General features: G+C 36.9%; 1 protein-coding gene across 5 annotated transcripts in view; it reads left to right on the forward strand.

Moving 5' to 3' along the window:
* Positions 1–19364, forward strand: part of MIA2 (MIA SH3 domain ER export factor 2) — a 51145-nt gene continuing 31781 nt past the window's right edge. Inside the window, exons 1-6 of one of the 5 annotated variants that reach the window (XM_063290076.1) lie at positions 1–242; positions 1828–1961; positions 5889–5975; positions 6763–7939; positions 12689–12904; positions 13007–13101. In XM_063290076.1, the coding sequence (XP_063146146.1) occupies positions 128–242; positions 1828–1961; positions 5889–5975; positions 6763–7939; positions 12689–12904; positions 13007–13101 (1824 nt within the window). In that variant the 5' untranslated portion in view covers positions 1–127. Of the gene's footprint in view, positions 243–1827; positions 1962–5888; positions 5976–6762; positions 7940–7986; positions 11960–12688; positions 12905–13006; positions 13102–19364 lie in introns of those variants that run through there. The other 4 variants (XM_063290075.1, XM_063290074.1, XM_063290073.1 and 1 more) reach the window with 4 other exon arrangements.

The following is a 19364-nucleotide window of genomic DNA, read 5'->3' on the forward strand; positions in this document are numbered from 1 at the left end:
AAATGAAGTGACAAAGCTTTATCTTTAAAGGCCTATTAACTAAATAAAGGAATTGAAAAAATAGGCTATTCTACTAACAAGACTCTCATTTTTAAAAATTATTTCAGGAATAACAATTTTTTTAAGAATGTTGAAGATTTTAGACATCAGCCTTATACCATTAATTCTTTCACTGCTAACCAACATCAAGAGTACAAAGGTGCTGTCAGCACAGAAAAAGTGTGGTGATCCAGAATGCGAAAGTAAGTACAAAGGTCTTTGTTTTAAGTAATCCTGTTCAACAGTGTAGGAAAAACTACAAAACTGTACCAGTACGTTTATTTGAAAATTTTTGGGAAGTTAATTTGAAACGTTTAAGCTCTAATTTTAAATGCTAAAGATATGAACTATCAATATGTCCACTTTATGAAAGACGATCAATCATTTTTTAACATGAGGATTTTTTTAAAAAGAGAAGTCATTTGCTGAGACTATAAATAGTGTAACTGTTTTTTCAAACTGTGTTCTGTGACACCCTAAGGGTTCTGCAAGAACTTGAAGGGGTTCCACAAGAGACTAAGGACAAAAAAATCACTCATGCAGAGCCAATGTTCTATCATTAGGGCTTTGCCTCATGATACGGGGCTCTGTAATTGTTTTTTTTAACTAACACGTTCCATGGCCTGAAAAAATATTGTAACAGATTTGAATTGGTAAACTTCAATAGAAAAACTGTTAACAAAGCTTAGAAATAGAACCTCAGATCACAACAGCATTAACTGTATCATTGTATTTACTAACGGGAAGTTAATAATGCAATATTTAATTATATTTTTATGAATATTAATTATTGGTAAATTTATACAGCATATAAGGAGGATCTTTTTGGCTAGCTTTCTTTTTTAGTATTTTAATCAGATTAATTAAATACATCACTAATATTTCATCCAACATTTTTATGCAAGTTAGTTGGTTTGCAAGAAATAAGCCCTATTAAACCAACTGTACTTACTTGGAAGTAGAAAGTGCACAAAATTGCTTGATTCCTATAGCAAGTGATAAAATCATTTTGGGAGCGTGAAGTATATTGTCAAATAATATCTACCATCCTAATGGACAAATGGATAACTAAGAATAATTAGATTTACTAATTTACTATGATTTTTTTGTTTCTGGTAACAGGATGAGTGTGGATAATTTAAGATTAAATGTTAAACCATTGAGCATCTGTCACATGTTACATTATTTATTTATTTATATTTCGAATTTCTGTCACTACCCATCTCCTCCAAGGAGATGATTATTTAATCTTTAAATAAATGATCCCTTGCACATATAGGTTAAAATTCTGATTTCATTCATAAGCATTACAATAAAGAAAAAGGAAGTATGTATTATAAATTAATGCTTAAGAAATTATTTGCCATGGATTCACTAAATAGCTCCTGTGACATATTTTGTATGTTGTTTAATATTAATGGAAGTATAACAATTATGGGAGAATCCAAGATAATAGAAATTTTAGATCTGAAGTAGCATTGCAGGCGCTGATAGCTAACAGTATATCTGTCTAGATTAAAACTTTTATCTTAGGGCTATGTACCATTTCAGGTTCTATGTACCATTTCAGTGTGTATATTTCAGAGCACATGCAAGCAACACCTTAAAGCAGCTGCATATTTTCCCAAGATCACACAAGTGCTTTTCACAATCCTGAGAACAGATACATTTGATTTAAAGAGTTGCTGTACTGACTGTATGGATAAATGCTTGGTTCTGTGTTTGATAAACTTAAATAACATGAGTAAACTCTTTAAAATGTTGCTTCTGTTTTAAATGTATACCCAGCATCTATGAGCAGAGTATTAGCCATTAAAGACTACACAGGACCTGACTGCCGCTACCTGAGCTTCAAAGGTGGGGAAGAAATAATGGTATACTTCAAACTTTCCAGGAAAAGGGAGGATTTGTGGGCAGGAAGCGTAAGTATTTATCAGGCAACAATTTATCTGAGAATGGCTAGCTTTATTTATAATACGACTACGACAACTTTAAGGATTTGAAGAGAGTTAGGGTGTTGGGGAGGGAGAATTGCCCCAACCTGCAGAGAGGAAGGAGGGTTTTCAAATTGGATTAAATATTTTACAGTTGTAATTGAAATTATTCAACCCCCATTGTAAATCAAGTTCATTGTCAAAATGTACAGACTTTCAGCTATTTGCAATGAACAAATCAACAAAAGCAGTTGACATAGCTCAACACAACAAATGCTTCAAGTGGTATCCCCAAAGTCAACTGAAAATGCAACTTACCATGACTTCTCCAGTCTCAAAATTATTCAACCCCTTCATGGCAAGCATCTTCAGTACTTAGTAGAGCACCCTTTTGCTGTTATGACCTGCTGCAAATGAGATGCATAGCCAGACACCAGCTTCTGGCAACATTCCTGAGGAATCTTAGCCCATGCTTCATGAGCAATGGCCTCCAGTTCGGTAATATTCTTGGGTTTGCATGCTGCAACTGCCTTCTTCAAATCCCACCAGAGATTTTCTATGGGCTTCAAGTCAGGTGACTGTGATGGCCACTGCAGAATCTTCCAGGACTTCTTCGGCATCCAAGCTTTAGTGGAATTTGAAGTATGCTTGGGACCATTGTCCTGTTGGAAGGTCCAATGATGCCCAAGGTTCAGCTTCCTTACAGACGGCATGACGTTTTCTCCTAGGATTTCCTGATACTTCAGTGAATCCATCTTGCTGTCCACACGCTGCAGGTTTCCAGTGCCAGAGGATGCAAAGCAGCCCCAGAGCATCACCAAGCCACCACCATGCTTAACTGTAGGCAGAGTGTTCTTTTCAGCATATGCTTCATTCTTCTTCCTCCAGACATACCACTGATCCATCGGGCCGAAAAGTTCCAGTTTTGTTTCATCACTCCATAGAACAGATTCCCAAAACTTCTGTGGCTTATTTATATGATTTTGAGCATATTGGAGCCAACTTTTCTTGTGCTTTTGGATCAGTAGTGGTGTACTTCTTGGAGTTCTGGCATGGGAACCTTCTGTGTTTAGTACACGCCTTACTCTGCTCACTGAAACCTCAGTGCCTGTTGCCACCAAGTCTTGCTGCAGGTCTTTTGCAGTCACTTGAAGGTTTCTCTGCACCTGCCTTCTCAGAAATCTGGTTGCAGCCACTGACAGCTTCCTTTTTCTGCCCCGTCCAGGTAGTGTAACCACTGTTCCTTTAACTTTGCGAACTATACTTCCAACAGTGTCTCTAGGAACATTCAGTGCCTTTACTATCTTTTTGTATCCTGTTCCTTGTTTGTGAAGGGCGATGATCTCTTCTCTTACCTTTCTGGACCATTCTTTTGACTTAGCCATACTGTATTTCTAACATGCAGTCAAACGTGACACTCAACAAACCCCTAGCCAGTTCAGGAATTTCCTGTGTTCCAGCTCAAGCACACCTGGTGCAACTAATGAAGCCCTTGATTAGCTGCATCAGGTGTGCTTGAGACAACACCTGTTTTGCATACTGTATGTGTGCTGTTGTGATGGATTCTATTCAGGGGGTTGAATAATTTTGAGACTGGAGAAGTCATGGTAAGTTGCATTTTCAGTTGACTTTGGGGACACCACTTGAACCATTCATTGTGTTGAGCTATGTCAATCGCTTTTGTTGATTTGTTCATTGCAAACAGCTGAAAGTCTGTACATTTTGACTATCAACCTGATTTGCAATGGGGGTTGAATAATTTTGATTACAACTGTAAATGACTAGATGGATCAATATTTTTCATTTAAAGTTATAAAACTAATCAATAATATATTTTTGGTTTTGGTGCATATTTCTGTTTCCTGGGCAATTGACTTCAATAGTCAAAAAACAATGGAGAAAAGAACCATACTGATGTAGGGTAGAGTGAGAAGAAAGTGGGCTTTCTCCCCAGGCTTCTCAAAGACTTTTAAAGTCTCAGAAAACACTTGAACTAGCTAAAGTTCATAATTCTTTCAGACATAAATCTTATTCTAGATTCACTAACAGAAATGTCAGGTTATTTTAGGTCCTATACTTTGATGTAATGCTTTTAAAAAAATATTGCTACAAGGATTTATTTGCAGTCCAGACAACAAACATACAGAAATCTATATAAGTGACCAACTGCTTCATAAGTAAGTGTGATTCTATTTGAAGGAATTTTTTTTTTAAATCATTGCTCAATTCAAAACAAAACAGAGGAGGCTCTATCTATGGGCAGAATGAAGGTTCTACTTCACTGGGTTTATACTCAACCACCCTACCATGAAAAGACTTTTTTGCCTCTGTTAGCCAAATAAAAAGGGGGGGGGGGCAAAGACTTCTTTGAGTTGACTTCTGCTCCTGGTAACTACCTGGATACAACCAGAATTTAGAGATCAGCCAGGAGCTGCGATCTGCTGAGATTCCCAGTTTTCACATATCTTTAAAGGATTAGTTAAGCTCCATCCACATCACCAATTATTAAGGTTGTCTACAGCCCTGATCTTGGGTCACCTCTTCTCATAAAAGCTGAAACATTTAATGGCTGGTTTATAACTAGTTCAGGATGTTTTGGGGTAAGATATCAAGCTTTTATTGTTATTTTTAAATTAAGCTTCAATCTTACACTCTTAATAGCAGTGAATCCCACTGATCATTGTGGATTTCTTCTAAGTAAAATTGTTTTGCTGAAGAAGTTAGATTTCTGAGATCCTTCCATGTAGCCAGAGGCAAAATTATTCTGCTGTTATGTATGTACCCAACCTTCTCATTGACTTATAGAAGCAGGATGGAAGTATCTCTCTGTCAGGGGTACACAATCTTTTTTGCAGGAGGATACATTTGGAATTTTAAGACCTTCAAACATTCCTTTTACCTATGTGCACATTTGCAGCTGGATATCCTTTTGGCTTATTGAAAGCAAGGGAGGGTCTGAATTACCTGCTGTTCAGAGGAGTTCACAAGATCTGATGCTTTTGTCAAAATGAGGAAAGCAGCACTGCATTATCACCACACAAACTCTATCCCTTTCTATGCAACATTATGGTGCATATATAAATGAGAAGGAGCTTATGTCTTTCATAATTTGTTCCTCCTCTGCAGGTGCCTCTGTTGCTGCTTACAAGTTACCTCTTAGCAACAGATGTTAATTAACATGGACTAACATAGCATGCTGAATCTGGTACCTTCCAAATGTAGTGGAAAGCTACTCCCATCTTGCTCTAGCAATTATAACCAAAAGGAGCATGACAGTCCAACAAAAAGCTGTAAAGCAGCTTATTGCTAAATATTAGGTTAACAGGCTTAGCATGTGGCATTTTGTCTCTTGATGTGGTAGATCATGGCACAGATTATAATTTCTGACATAACAATGTCAGTGGTGATAATCTTTGATATGTTATCAATGTGGTGATTAGTATCTTTTTGAAAACTGTCGCTGTTTCTGATAAAATACATTAGGGATGTAAGAGTAGACCCTCATTATTAACCTATGCAATTATGTTCTTTTTTTAGCCAGTAATCCATATCCCTATTTCTCCTTAATGTAGACAGAACTGTTATCAGTTCTGGTGGTAAGATAAAACTCTTTCGAAACTGAAACTGAAACTGAAACCTAATTATTGACATAAATTGCAAGAAAGATTACTGACAGTAAAATAGCAAGTCCACTTTTGATAATGTACTATGGAAAGTAAACTAAACAAAAACTTTTGTCTACTTTTAAAAAAACAAAAGAGAGCAAATTTTCTGAGAGAAAAATGTAACATTATTTCCCAAACATAAAAGAAAAAAATGGTAGAGGTTCCTCTTACAATTTTTGTTTTATAAACATTTAAGTGGAAATCACTGTGTGTTCATAAATGCCAAAGATATTTTTTTTCTTTTTTATAGAAAGGAAAAGAATTTGGTTATTTCCCAATGGATGCTATCCAGACTGAAGAGGTTTTTGTTACAGAAGAAATAGAAGTGCCAACCAAGGTAAATTCAAATGCTTCATGAACATCTCAAATTCTCTAGGGTTATTGTTTCAAAGGAAACCCGAGAGGTAATTTGGTGTATTGATTTGCTCATATGAATCCTTCAGCTTTCTGTGTTCATAAAACTAGGTACATCAGACAAGCTGTAATCTGCCTCAGTAATGAGGCTGGTGACTGGTGCTGTTCTTACAAACTTCATGCAGGACAAATTCAGGAAAGTGATTGTGGATAGCTCTGGCTTCATTTCCCCTTCCACCAAACATCACCAGCCACCTTAGGGAGGGATGGGGAGGAGGAGAAGGCTGACCCATGGTTAGATCATTAAGTCTAGCTATCTGTCAAAACCTGCTCAGGTTTTGCTGAAAGGTTTTGCATGGGTGTGGTCAAAGGGGACTCATCAGCTAATAGCAAGGTTTTGTGTTGTTCCAGAATAGCACTATTCTGGAAAATAGCATTATTCTAGAACAGCACTAAACCATTTCAAAAAGTCTGGAAAACATTTAAGAGCTCAGGCTGAAGTTGCTCAATGCAGTGACAGAGCTCCCTTCCACATGACTTTTGCATGCTTTATTGATAATGATACAAAATTATAGGGAAATATTCCTGGAACGCTTCACTGTGAAATTTCACATACGGAGAGAGAGGGAGAGTTGAAAATGTATGAAGGGGCCTTCTCAAGGGGCTTTCAAATATTTTTTGAATATTTTATGGGTGGGGAGAACAAGGTAAATGTTTTAAATAAGTAAAAAATAATAATGTATTCATTTCATGTGTATTTTAATTTTTAGGAAACTGATTTCCTTTGTCTTGATGGTGGGGAATATGTTTTTGAAAATGAAGACAGCATATTTAATCAACCTGCTGAAGAAAATGAGTATGTATCTCTTTACCCAGATGGTAAAGGCTCCGACTTTAACATGCCTGACGATGAGATCATGAAGCTCCCAGATACTTCTATCCAAACAGAATATAAAGAATCATTTATTGACAGTAGTGAAGGGGACCACAAAGCTGAAGACATACATCCTCTGGAAACTCTATATCATGGTGACTCAAAACTCAGACATAGCAAGACTGATCAAGATGAGTCTAGCCAGCAAGAAGACCCAATCACCCAGGCTCTGAATCCAGTCCCAACTCAGTCAACTTGGATTGTTTCTGGTATTGCAGGTTGGCTTGGTTTGGGAAGGGAAGAAAATAAGGAGGCTGTTGGAAAATCCTCACAGATTTCAGAACAAATTACATTTAGACGTAGAAAAATAGCAATAACTGACAATGCTGATTTTAAAAAACAACCTGAAGAGAGTGAAATAGAGCCACATAGTTGGTTTCAGAGCACTCTGACAGATTTGCTCCATTCTGGAGATGAAAAATCAGGACTTGGTTTGCTGTACAAAGACAGCAATCCAGGTATCCATAGCAGATCCAACATTGCTAGTAGTACTAGACACCATGGCAGAACTGTAGCTTCTGAAACAAGAAAAGACAGGCATAGTGATTCTGAACTGTATGGATCAAATTGGTTTGATATTTTAACTTTTGGGTACACTCAAAAAAATGAAGAACAGCTTGCAAATGGAGAAGTAGATCAAAATGAAGACCCACTGCCTCCTAATATCCAATCGGTGTCAGTGGATAATGGTTTGAGAGAAGCAGCAGTGGAAGAAATGCTCTATGACGAACAAGGCAAATATCTTAGAAAAAACATAGAGCTAACAGTTGAATCAGTAGTAGATGAAGAACAAGAGAAAGAAAAATACTGTGAACAAATCACCAGCCCAGATGTTACAGATACTGAAGTTCCTCTAGGAAATGAACATTCCGATTTCATGAATGCAGAAGCTTCATCTTTTTCCATTGAGTTTGCTGAAAAGCTAAAGTCTTCCAGTACAGAACAAGATTCAGTATCAGGCAACCAAATCATCGAAAATACTCAGGAGTCAGAAAGAATAAAAAGCCAGTCAGGTTTGTATGAAACCATATATAATAGTATAATTGATTTTAATAAGGTCACATCAGATAATCGACTAGGGCATGAGTCTCCAGCTATTCAGAGCTCAATTCTAGATCAACTTCTATCTTTTCACAGTATAAATAATTTTGTTCCAATAGATACTCAAATTACAGGAGAAAAAAATCAGAAAGGCTCTAAAAAGCACCAGTCTTTCTTCTCTATTAGGTATTTTACAAATATACTGGATTTTCAGGGTTTCAGAGCTAAAGAAAATGCAGACACTTTGGAGATAGATCTAAAGTCTAATGAGGAGAGCATACAACCTAAAAGTAGCGATGCAGCATTATCCACAGATAAAGAAAATAAAAAACAGTTACTACTATATCAGAATATTATTGAAAAGGAATTAGAAAACCAGTACACTGATACTTCTCAGGAAAACATTCTGTTGTTTTCTTCAGCAGGAAAAGATAGTGAAAAAATTAAAGAAACCATTCAAGACAGTGAATTAGTAGAATTTAATAAACCACACCTTCAGTTAGCAAATTCTAAGTTAAAATCCTGTCTTTCCTATCAATGTATACAAATAACTAATTATGGACAACACAAGGATCAGACATGGAAAAGTTTGGAAATACAGGGACACTTTAATCCAGAAGATAAAAATATTGTTCACGTTCTAGAAGCCAAAAAACAGTCTCTTCTAGAGGTAGAAAATGTAGCTGATTCATTACCAGAGCAACAGGATTTTCCTGGTGAAGACATTTATTCTTATGAAGAATCTGTTGTAATGAAACAAAACAGGGATGCTGGGAAAATAGCTGGGCCAGATAAAATTGAACAAGTAGAAAATTCACTTTTGCAGGTCTCAGAAACATCTGTGGAGAGAATATCAAAAAAACTGTCTGAAACTATGCAAGAAAAAGATAAAAGTAGTCAGGAAACACGTGAAAAACTGTTTTTCAAAGAGCTGGAAGAACCCTTAAGGGATTTTTCACAGTGCAAGGATATTCCAGATGACAATGAAATACCTATTGGTGTATTAGATAATGGTAAATCAGTTATAAAAGGGGGAAGAGAAGAAACTTTATTAGAAAGAAGACTTGTAATAGAAAAGAGTGGAATAAAAGGGACAAATAGGGAGCAAGAAGCCAAAAATACTGAGGTAGATTTTAATGAATACTCCTCCAATGATGCTACAGATATTAAAGCAAGCTATGTGTATAATCAAAAAGAAGAGGAAGGAGTTGCTGAGAATGCAAGGAAGGTAGCTCAGTCCCCATTTTCTATTAGTTCTTCTCAAGATTCAGTCATACATTCTGAAGAAAAGTACAGCAAAGCTGAACAGCTCCAACCTCTTGCTTGTTTAAGGCACTATAAAGATCTGTTTAATTTTCAAAGCTTTCCAGACAAAACCAAAAATTCTTTGCAAGAAATTGAAAGAACCAAGGTTGAAAATAGCCAGCCTAAAGGTAGTGTTGAATCACTACAGAAAAACAAAGATATAGAAAAGAAAAGTAGGTTACATCAGAACATAGCAAAGGAAGCAAATCTGAAGGAAGATATTTTCAACAAAGATATTTTTTTACTTTCATCAGCAATGCAGAACAATGCAGACAGTGCAAATGTAACAAAAGATGCTCAGTTATTGTCCGAAACATTTTTTCTTTCATCTGAAGAACATTTTTCAGAATGTATAATAGATCCTTTATTCCAGAATCAAAAAGCATGTGAAAAAAACATTGACCAGCCACACAAAACATCAGAATTACAACTTAATCCGCAAAGGTCAACCCAACAGTACAAATCTGTGAAGAGAGTTTCCATATCTAGAAAACAATACATAAATGAAATTAAACATTTATACCTAAAAGGTTTGGGTGAAAGAACACCTGTCATATGTTACAATGATGTTAAGAAGAAAATTGAGCTTTCAGATCCACTGGCTTCTTTGCAACTCCCTTCAGAAAAACATATAAACAACAATATACAAGAAGATGTTACAGATTCTTGTAAAGAAAATGAATTTATTGGTGTGAAGAATGTAGCAAACATGTCACCTGGTACCATAAAAGATTTTCCTGTAAGTTATAATGAAGACTATCAGCTGAGCAAAAGTATAACAAAAGAAGATATGAATCACTTTTCTCAAGAAAGAGCAAAAGTACAAATGCATGTTTCAAAACAAATTCTGGAATCTAATGACAATCAACAAGATGCCAAAAAGATACAAACAACTGACAAATATCCAAATATATTAAAGCAGCAAGGACTATCTCCATTCATTGCAGGTCAAGAACTGCTTCAATGTGAAGAAGAATTTTATGGGCATGTCAAACATAAATTGCATTTTGTCACACACAGTGTACAAAAGAAATACTGTCAGGATCCACATATGCAGATAGGTGAAAAAAGCAATGAAGCAAACCGTTCAGGAACAATAGAAGAATATTCTGATAATGCTCAAAGTTGTGATTTTTCTTCAGTAGCAAAAACGAATGATGGTTATGCTCCCGAAGAACAAACTATCTTACATTATCCTAATTCTCATACTTTTTCTAAGAAAAGTACGCATTTACCACACATGTCTGAAAGTCTAACATATCCAAAAGAAGATAAATTAAAAAGTGAACAAAAGGCTTTAGCTTCTCATGTTGACCAATCAGACAGTGAGAATAGTATTATAACGAGTATAAGGCCTGATAAAAAACATATAAATCAGGTAGAATATGCCACAAAAACATATTTAACACCTAATTTAGAAGGGAAGGAATTTAGAATTTTAGCTCACCATAGAAAAAAAGATGGCATTTTAAACATTGAAGATACTGAATCTGAATTTCAGCACCATATAGTACCACTAATGTTATCTGAAGTAGCATCTCAGAAAAAAACTAAAGGCAGTTTAATAACTGACTATAATAATTTACTTCTTAAAAAACATGGTCAATCGGACACTTCCACCAGTGAAGATCTTTTGCAGCATGTAGACATTCAGAGTGAAGCATCCAAATCAGATCTTAGTATTACTCCTAGCAAACTTTTCTCAGATGAGATCCCCCATCATCTTGAGCCTACAGATCATATTAGAGATCACACCCCTGTGTATACCAAAGGTAGTTTAGACATACACCGTTTAGCTGTCGATCCTAATGATGAAACATTTACACAAAATAGAACAATTTGTTATAAAAACCTAAACCATGTAGATAAACTAACTATTTATGGGCATGTAAAAGTTAAACAAGAAAAGAGCCAAAAAGATAAGAAAAGTGAGAAAGATATAGTGCACATGAACAAAAATGGGAGAAGTGATAAAAAAGGAGAAAGTGTTACAAGAAATATTTTTGATAAAACTTCATGTTATTTTGGAAAGCTGTATCAAAAAATTAATGATAATGAAGATTCTACAAAACATAAAAGTAATAAAAATATTAAAGCAGAGAGACATAAGGCTGAATATGCCTATGAACAAATGAAATACGAATGTCAGGGTGTGAATGATTTTTGTTATTTAAATGATAAAATAATGCAACTGGAGTCTCAGAGAGAAATATGCAGTCTTACCCAGAAAAAACCTATTACTGCAGATTCAGGAAAAGATAACAGAAAAACTGACACACTTCCAATTCTGGAAACTGGGTCTGCTTTCCAGAAAGCAGTTCAAAATGGTAAATTGATAACTGATAGAGGTTTGGATTTGAAAGATGCCAGTGCCTCCAGAAGATTCCAGGAATTTAATTTAAAGCTAACTGAGGAATCAAAAAAGATTCTTCAAGCAAGTATGTGTGATAGATATGAATTGCAGCAACTGCAGCAAGACTTTGAAAAACATCAGTACAACATCTTCCTTTCGCCATGTGAAGATATTTACAAGGAAAGGAAACAAGTAACTACTTTGGTGGAGCATGAACATAAATTAAACACTGGGCATGAGAAGTGTATGAAGACCAAAATGCATTTACTGCCAGGAGTACAAGATCTTATGTGGGACATCAGAAACAACTGTGGAGGCCAAAAAACAGAATCAGGTACTAGACCACTGTTTTGGTAATAAAAGTAGATAAAACAAAAATCCCCACAAATCTTTGCTTTTAAAGAAAGTAAAGAACCTCTGTGATGATTTTTTAGGTAGAATGCAACAACAAATTGCATTGATGGCTCTTTTACACTGACAGAACTTCAGGATAATACCCCACTTCTAAGTCTAGTATTATTTTGGTTGAAGCAACATGAATTAAAACAAAAAAACAAGTGGATGTTTTCAATCATTAGAAAAATTGCAGTATTTCCACAACATAAGCATAATCTCAACAGATAATATTATTTATATATGAGTTGGACAATTAAATGCATTGTAGTTGCTTAATCATTTGGATTTTTAACTAATTATATATTATCAGATTAGATAGGAACACTACACTTAATTCTTCTCCATCAGTCTGGAAATCTGGACTTTAATATATTTCCTGCCATCATAATAAACTGAAGATAAAAACATCTCCAAATGTGAATAATTCAAATTGAATATTCTAGAATCATTTCCACAATTCTGAAAATCCTTATTTTAATTAGAATTTATTTTATTTTCTTTCTTTTTTTTTGTAATAAGGGATATTCAGCATTTAATATTCATAAATCTGATAAATGATAGCTATTGTTCATTATACTCAAAGAAGAAATTGTCCCTATGTTTTAGGATTTTCAACCTGCTAAAATTTAACACAAAAATAAAATGTATAATTTGTAATTATTTTCAGATAATGGAAAATTACCTGGTAATGCTCTCAAAGAAAAACACCCTCTGAATTCAAATAAAGAGCCTAACAGTGATCAGCATTCAGAAAAAAATACACCTCCTGCAAATACTAAGGAGAAACTAAATACTTCAGGAAAAAATGATCTAAATCGACAGGATGTCAAAGAAAAAGTACAAGGGAACAATCTAATGAATCAAAATTGTACCACTGGTAATGGTAAGCAACACTTAATCTAAATATTAAAAGACCAGATTTTAAAGCGTATTTCATCTGTAAAGATCCTTGGTAACAACTATTCTCTTTTTCTTGTATAAACAGAAAGCAAATGGCTACTTCAGATAACTCTGCATTTGAATGAATTCTGTGCCATTATTACTTCTGTTGTTTCATCTATGATCTCTATAAGTAAAAAGGTGAGTTTCTTTAATCTGAGTTTCTACTTTCTCATGCTAATCATAAAAATATAGTATGGCTACCATACCTGGGATAGAAAAAGCTGGACAACCAATAGAGAGCAGCAAAGAGACACATAATAGTCTGGCTCTCTATTGTTCTCTAGTGGTTTCCAGATTTTTGCAGTCCATATATGTCAGTTTTTAAGAATATTTCATATCTCTTTGGCATTTAAATTGTAGCACCTGATGCCTTTTAAGCTTATATTTTCCAGATACGTAGATGTAGTGTGTCTTATGGACCTGAACCAAAGTTCCAATTACGATTAACAAATTCCACTTTAACTAGGTTAAATGTAAATTAACTTATCTTGGGTAGATTTTAGTGTTTGGTATCGGAAGGCAAGATAACTCTAATTTTAAACCTTTCTTCTGGCCTCTAAAAGCAGAGGCAACCTCATTTTGCACTGCATTTTGCACTCACATCCATGTCAAACAGGGACAAAAGGGGTGGGGAAAACTTAGTCCCATTTTATAATCTTTCGCTGCTGCTTCTCAAAAATACCACAAGCCATTTCTCATACGGAAGGCATCAAACTGGGAGAAGTGGCAAAATCAAAACAACTTGGCACGAAATCCAAATGCTATTCTCTTTTGGGAATGCAGATTACATAGTGCTCAAAGAAGTATTTGGTACTAAGCAAAAGAAGCAAGCAAAATAAATGTAAAGCAGCAGATTAAAAAAAGAAAAAGAAATTTAGCTAAATCTAGTTTACATGAAGACCATTCACTCTACCTCTGCAAGTTTCTGTTCTTGTAAATTATCCTTGCTACCACCATCTCCATGCACCACTTCATACACTGCCTTTTGTTCTTTAAGCTTTACATTTCCGTTTCTGAAGACCGTATCAGCTCCACCAAACCACAGCTTTTGCAGTCTTCCCTTTCTTGCAACCTGTTCAATCTTCCTTCCTATATTTGTTTTGCAGTTTCATCTTCATTCATTCTCTATATTACCAAGTTACTTCAGAATAAATAAAATTGCATGCAATAATTAACTCAAACCCTAACCCAAATACTGGACTAAAGTAGTTAAGGAGGTTTATCTACACAGTGACTGTATTAGCATTATGAGAATGCCATTGGTGTCTGGTACAAGGAGCTCCTAATGCATATCTTTAAAGCAGTGCTTCCCAAACCTGGATAAATTACCCAGAATAGGTAAAAGTTATTTTTCTTTGGGTAATGACACACAAACCCATAAAACTGACTTAAAGTGTTTTACCTACACTCATTATGTGGCCAAAGTATTTCAGTTTTGCCTTTACTATCGTTCCCTCAAGTGAGCAGTCTGGCTTTATTTCCTGGAGGATGGACTGGTTTGATCTTCTTGCAGTCCAAGGCACTCTCAGAATTTTCCTCCAACACCACAGTTCAAAAGCATCGATCTTCCTTCTCTCAGCCTTCCTTATGGTCCAGCAAAGGATTGTTACCTTGTCGTGGTCCTGGAGCTTGAGCACCTCAATGATGCCATGAGCTGAACCGTGAAGGGCCACCCAAGACGGGAAGGTCATGACAGAGAGGTCAGACTAAATGCGATCCCTGGGGAAGGTAATGGCAACCCACCTCAGTATTCTTGCTGTGAAAACTAAATGGATCAGTACAACCAGAGATATGTCGGTATACTATCAGAAGATGAGACCCCCAGGTCGGAAGATGGTGAAAATGCTACTGGGGAGGAACAGAGGATGAGTTCAACTAGCCCCAGACGTGATGACACAGCTAGCTCAAAGCCGAAAGGATGGCTAGCGGCCGACAGTGCTTGTGGTGAACGGTGAATCCGATGTTCTAAGGATCAACACACCATTGGAACCTGGAATGTAAGATCTATGAGCCAGGGCAAATTGGATGTGGTTATTGGTGAGATGTCACGATTAAAGACAGACATTTTGGGCGTCAGTGAACTGAAATGGACTGGAATGGGCCACTTCACATCAAATGACCACCAGATCTACTACTGTGGACAAGAGGACCACAGAAGAAATGGAGTAGCCTTCATAATTAATAGTAAAGTGACTAAAGCAGTGCTTGGATACAATCCAAAAAACGATAGAATGATCTCAATTCGAATTCAGGGCAAGCCATCTAGCATCACAGTGATCCAAATATACGCCCCAACCACAGATGCTGAAGAAGCTGAAGTAGAGCAGTTCTATGAGGATCTGCAGCACCTACTGGACAACACGCCTAAAAGAGATGTTATTTTCATCACGGGAGACTGGAATGCTAAGGTGGGCAGTCAAATGACACCTGGAATTACAGGTAAGCATGGCCTGGGAGAACAAAACGAAGCAGGACATAGACTGATAGAATTTTGCCAAGACAACTCACTCTGCATAACAAACACTCTCTTCCAACAACCTAAGAGACGGCTTTATACCTGGACTTCACCAGATGGACAACACCAAAATCAGATTGACTACATCCTTTGCAGCCAAAGGTGGCGGACATCTATACAGTCAGAAAAAACAAGACCTGGAGCTGACTGTAGTTCCGATCACGAACTTATTGCACAATTTAGGATCAGACTAAAGAGATTAGGGAAGACCCACAGATCAGCTAGATATGAGCTCACTAATATTCCTAAGGAATATGCAGGGGAGGTGAAGAATCGATTTAAGGGACTGGACTTAGTACATAGGGTCCCGGAAGAACTATGGACAGAAGTTCGCAACATTGTTCAGGAGGCGGCAACAAAATACATCCCAAAGGAAGAGAAAACCAAGAAGGCAAAGTGGCTGTCTGCTGAGACACTAGAAGTAGCCCAAGAAAGAAGGAAAGCAAAAGGCAACAGTGATAGGGGGAGATATGCCCAATTAAATGCAAAATTCCAGGCTTAGCCAGAAGAGATAAGGAATTATTTGTAAACAAGCAATGCGTGGAAGTGGAAGAAGACAGTAGAATAGGAAGGACAAGAGACCTCTTCCAGAAAATTAGAAACATCGGAGGTAAATTCCAGGCCAAAATGGGTATGATCAAAAACAAAGATGGCAAGGACCTAACAGAAGAAGAAGAGATCAAGAAAAGGTGGCAAGAATATACAGAAGACCTGTATAGGAAGGATAACAATATCGGGGATAGCTTTGACGGTGTGGTCAGTGAGCTAGAGCCAGACATCCTGAAGAGTGAGGTTGAGTGGGCCTTAAGAAGCATTGCTAATAACAAGGCAGCAGGAGACGACGGCATCCCAGCTGAACTGTTCAAAATCTTGCAAGATGATGCTGTCAAGGTAATGCGTGCCATATGCCAGCAAATTTGGAAAACACAAGAATGGCCATCAGACTGGAAAAAATCAACTTATATCCCCATACCAAAAAAGGGGAACACGAAAGAATGTTCAGACTATCGAACAGTGGCACTCATTTCACATGCCAGTAAGGTAATGCTCAAGATCCTGCAAGGTAGACTTCAGCAATTCATGGAGCGAGAATTGCCAGATGTACAAGCTGGGTTTAGAAAAGGCAGAGGAACTAGGGACCAAATTGCCAATATCCGATGGATAATGGAAAAGGCCAGGGAGTTTCAGAAAAACATCTATTTCTGTTTTATTGACTATTCTAAAGCCTTTGACTGTGTGGACCATAACAAATTGTGGCAAGTTCTTAGTGGTATGGGGATACCAAGTCATCTTGTCTGCCTCCTGAAGAATCTGTATAACGACCAAGTAGCAACAGTAAGAATAGGCCACGGAACAACAGACTGGTTTAAGATTGGGAAAGGAGTACGGCAGGGCTGTATACTCTCACCCTACCTATTCAACTTGTACGCAGAACACATCATGCGACATGCTGGGCTTGAGGAATCCAAGGCTGGAGTTAAAATCGCTGGAAGAAACATTAACAATCTCAGATATGCAGATGATACCACTTTGATGGCTGAAAGCAAAGAGGAACTGAGGAGCCTTATGATGAAGGTGAAAGAAGAAAGTGCAAAAGCTGGCTTGCAGCTAAACCTCAAAAAAACCAAGATTATGGCAACCAGCTTGATTGATAACTGGCAAATAGAGGGAGAAAATGTAGAAGCAGTGAAAGACTTTGTATTTCTAGGTGCGAAGGTTACTGCAGATGCTGACTGCAGTCAGGAAATCAGAAGACGCTTAATCCTTGGGAGAAGAGCAATGACAAATCTCGATAAAATAGTTAAGAGCAGAGGCATCACACTGACAACAAAGGTCCACATAGTTAAAGCAATGGTGTTCCCCGTAGTAACATATGGCTGCGAGAGCTGGACCATAAGGAAGGCTGAGAGAAGGAAGATAGATGCTTTTGAACTGTGGTGTTGGAGGAAAATTCTGAGAGTGCCTTGGACTGCAAGAAGATCAAACCAGTCCATCCTCCAGGAAATAAAGCCAGACTGCTCACTTGAGGGAATGATATTAAAGGCAAAACTGAAATACTTTGGCCACATAATGAGAAGACAGGACACCCTGGAGAAGATGCTGATGCTAGGGAGAGTGGAGGGCAAAAGGAAGAGGGGCCGACCAAGGGCAAGGTGGATGGATGATATTCTAGAGGTGATGGACTTGTCCCTGGGGGAGCTGGGGGTGTTGACGACCAACAGGAAGCTCTGGCATGGGCTGGTCCATGAAGTCACGAAGAGTCGGAAGCGACTAAATGAATAAACAACAGGTACAAAGGACTTTCTGATAAGTAGTTTTGGGTAATGAAGGAAAAGGTTTGGGAAGCACTTCTCTAAAGGCCAATTTAATTGCAGTTACGATACTTCGAAAGCAATATTGATCTACCTATGAAGATGGTCTCTGTTTGAATAATGCTTATCTCCCATACCAATGCATGGTTGTATGCTAGAACATCATGGTTTATGCTAGCTAGCATTGGATACATACAGATGAATGTATGGGATAAGAATCCTTTAGATATGACAAAAGCATATGGTGCAATTGTGTAACAAAATACTTTTCTTATTTTAATTGCTATTAAAATTTATTTTCAGTTTTTCACACTTAATTCTTGTTAGATTTTGGATAAACATTGGGAACTGCTAGCAGTGCATGACAGTAGGAGATTATATCCCTTATGCATTTGACTTTCTCAACTCATCTTTGTAGGTGTTGGATAATGCGACCTGTCATCCTTGCTCAATGCTTATTTCACTAAGTAATTGTTTAGATGTGGTTTCTTAAATAAAATACAGTTGGCTGGACTTACACAACATTCTAAGCTACAGCCACATTACAGTTCAGCATATTGTGAGTACCCAACATCTTGCTAGGGCAACATCTCTCAGGACACTTCCACACAGCCAGCACGTTCACTCCCCAAACTCTGAGAATCACTTTCAAAGTGACTCATGCTTGTAATAATCAGTATTTTGAAAACTTGGAGAAATCTCCAGATGAGATGACCTCCACTCTTTCAGTATCACTCTTCAATTGTTGTCCCTAGTTCATGCTGTTTTGTTTCTTCTCTGTCCAATCTAAAAAGACTGTGCAAGGATAGCATGGCCTAGCAACTATGCAGAGAGTGGACAGATCAGGAAGTGAGAGTTCCTGACATTGGACTCCCAAACTTCAGCTGCAAAACTAAATTCACAGCAATTCCTTTGTTCCCCAACAAAGTCAGAAAAAATTATTCAATGCAGATGATGGCTTATGATCACATTGGCAGAGCCTGTCTATATGCAACATCAATAGTATGTTTGAAAGTCCCCCAAGTTTTATTAAAAAATATTATCAGGATCAAATAAAACAAGCAGTACTATAATAGCCTGCCCAAACTCCTTGGGATAAGATGACAAATGAATACATATATACAAATCTAGTAATTCTGATGGGCTTTGCAAAATGTATGAATTTAAACTGCCTGATGGAAATAAAACTATTCAGAATTCTTTCAGGGGCAACAGTTTTCCCTACACAGCCTCACTCCATGCTTCTTAAATAGTTTAACTTGGAAGTGAAATTCAAATCCAGTGGAATTTAGTTTTTAGCAGGTATGTTTAGGAATGAAATCTGCAAATTTGGCACTGTAAAACCTTAGCAAACTTGTAAAAAAAGAATAGATACCAAATTAGCATTCCCATGTAAGTGGAACATATGCATTATCATTGCAGACCAGCTTGTCTATTTCAAGAACTGTCAGTCTGATATATCTATTTTTTCCAACACTGTATAAGTCTACATACTTTACTTTACAGGTTGGGGGAGGGTGGTAGAACAGTGCTACCAAATCGCTCTGCTAATATCTTTTAAAATATTTGGTATA

Source organism: Candoia aspera, chromosome 1 (assembly GCF_035149785.1).
Source record: "Candoia aspera isolate rCanAsp1 chromosome 1, rCanAsp1.hap2, whole genome shotgun sequence".
Lineage (NCBI taxonomy): Eukaryota > Metazoa > Chordata > Lepidosauria > Squamata > Boidae > Candoia > Candoia aspera.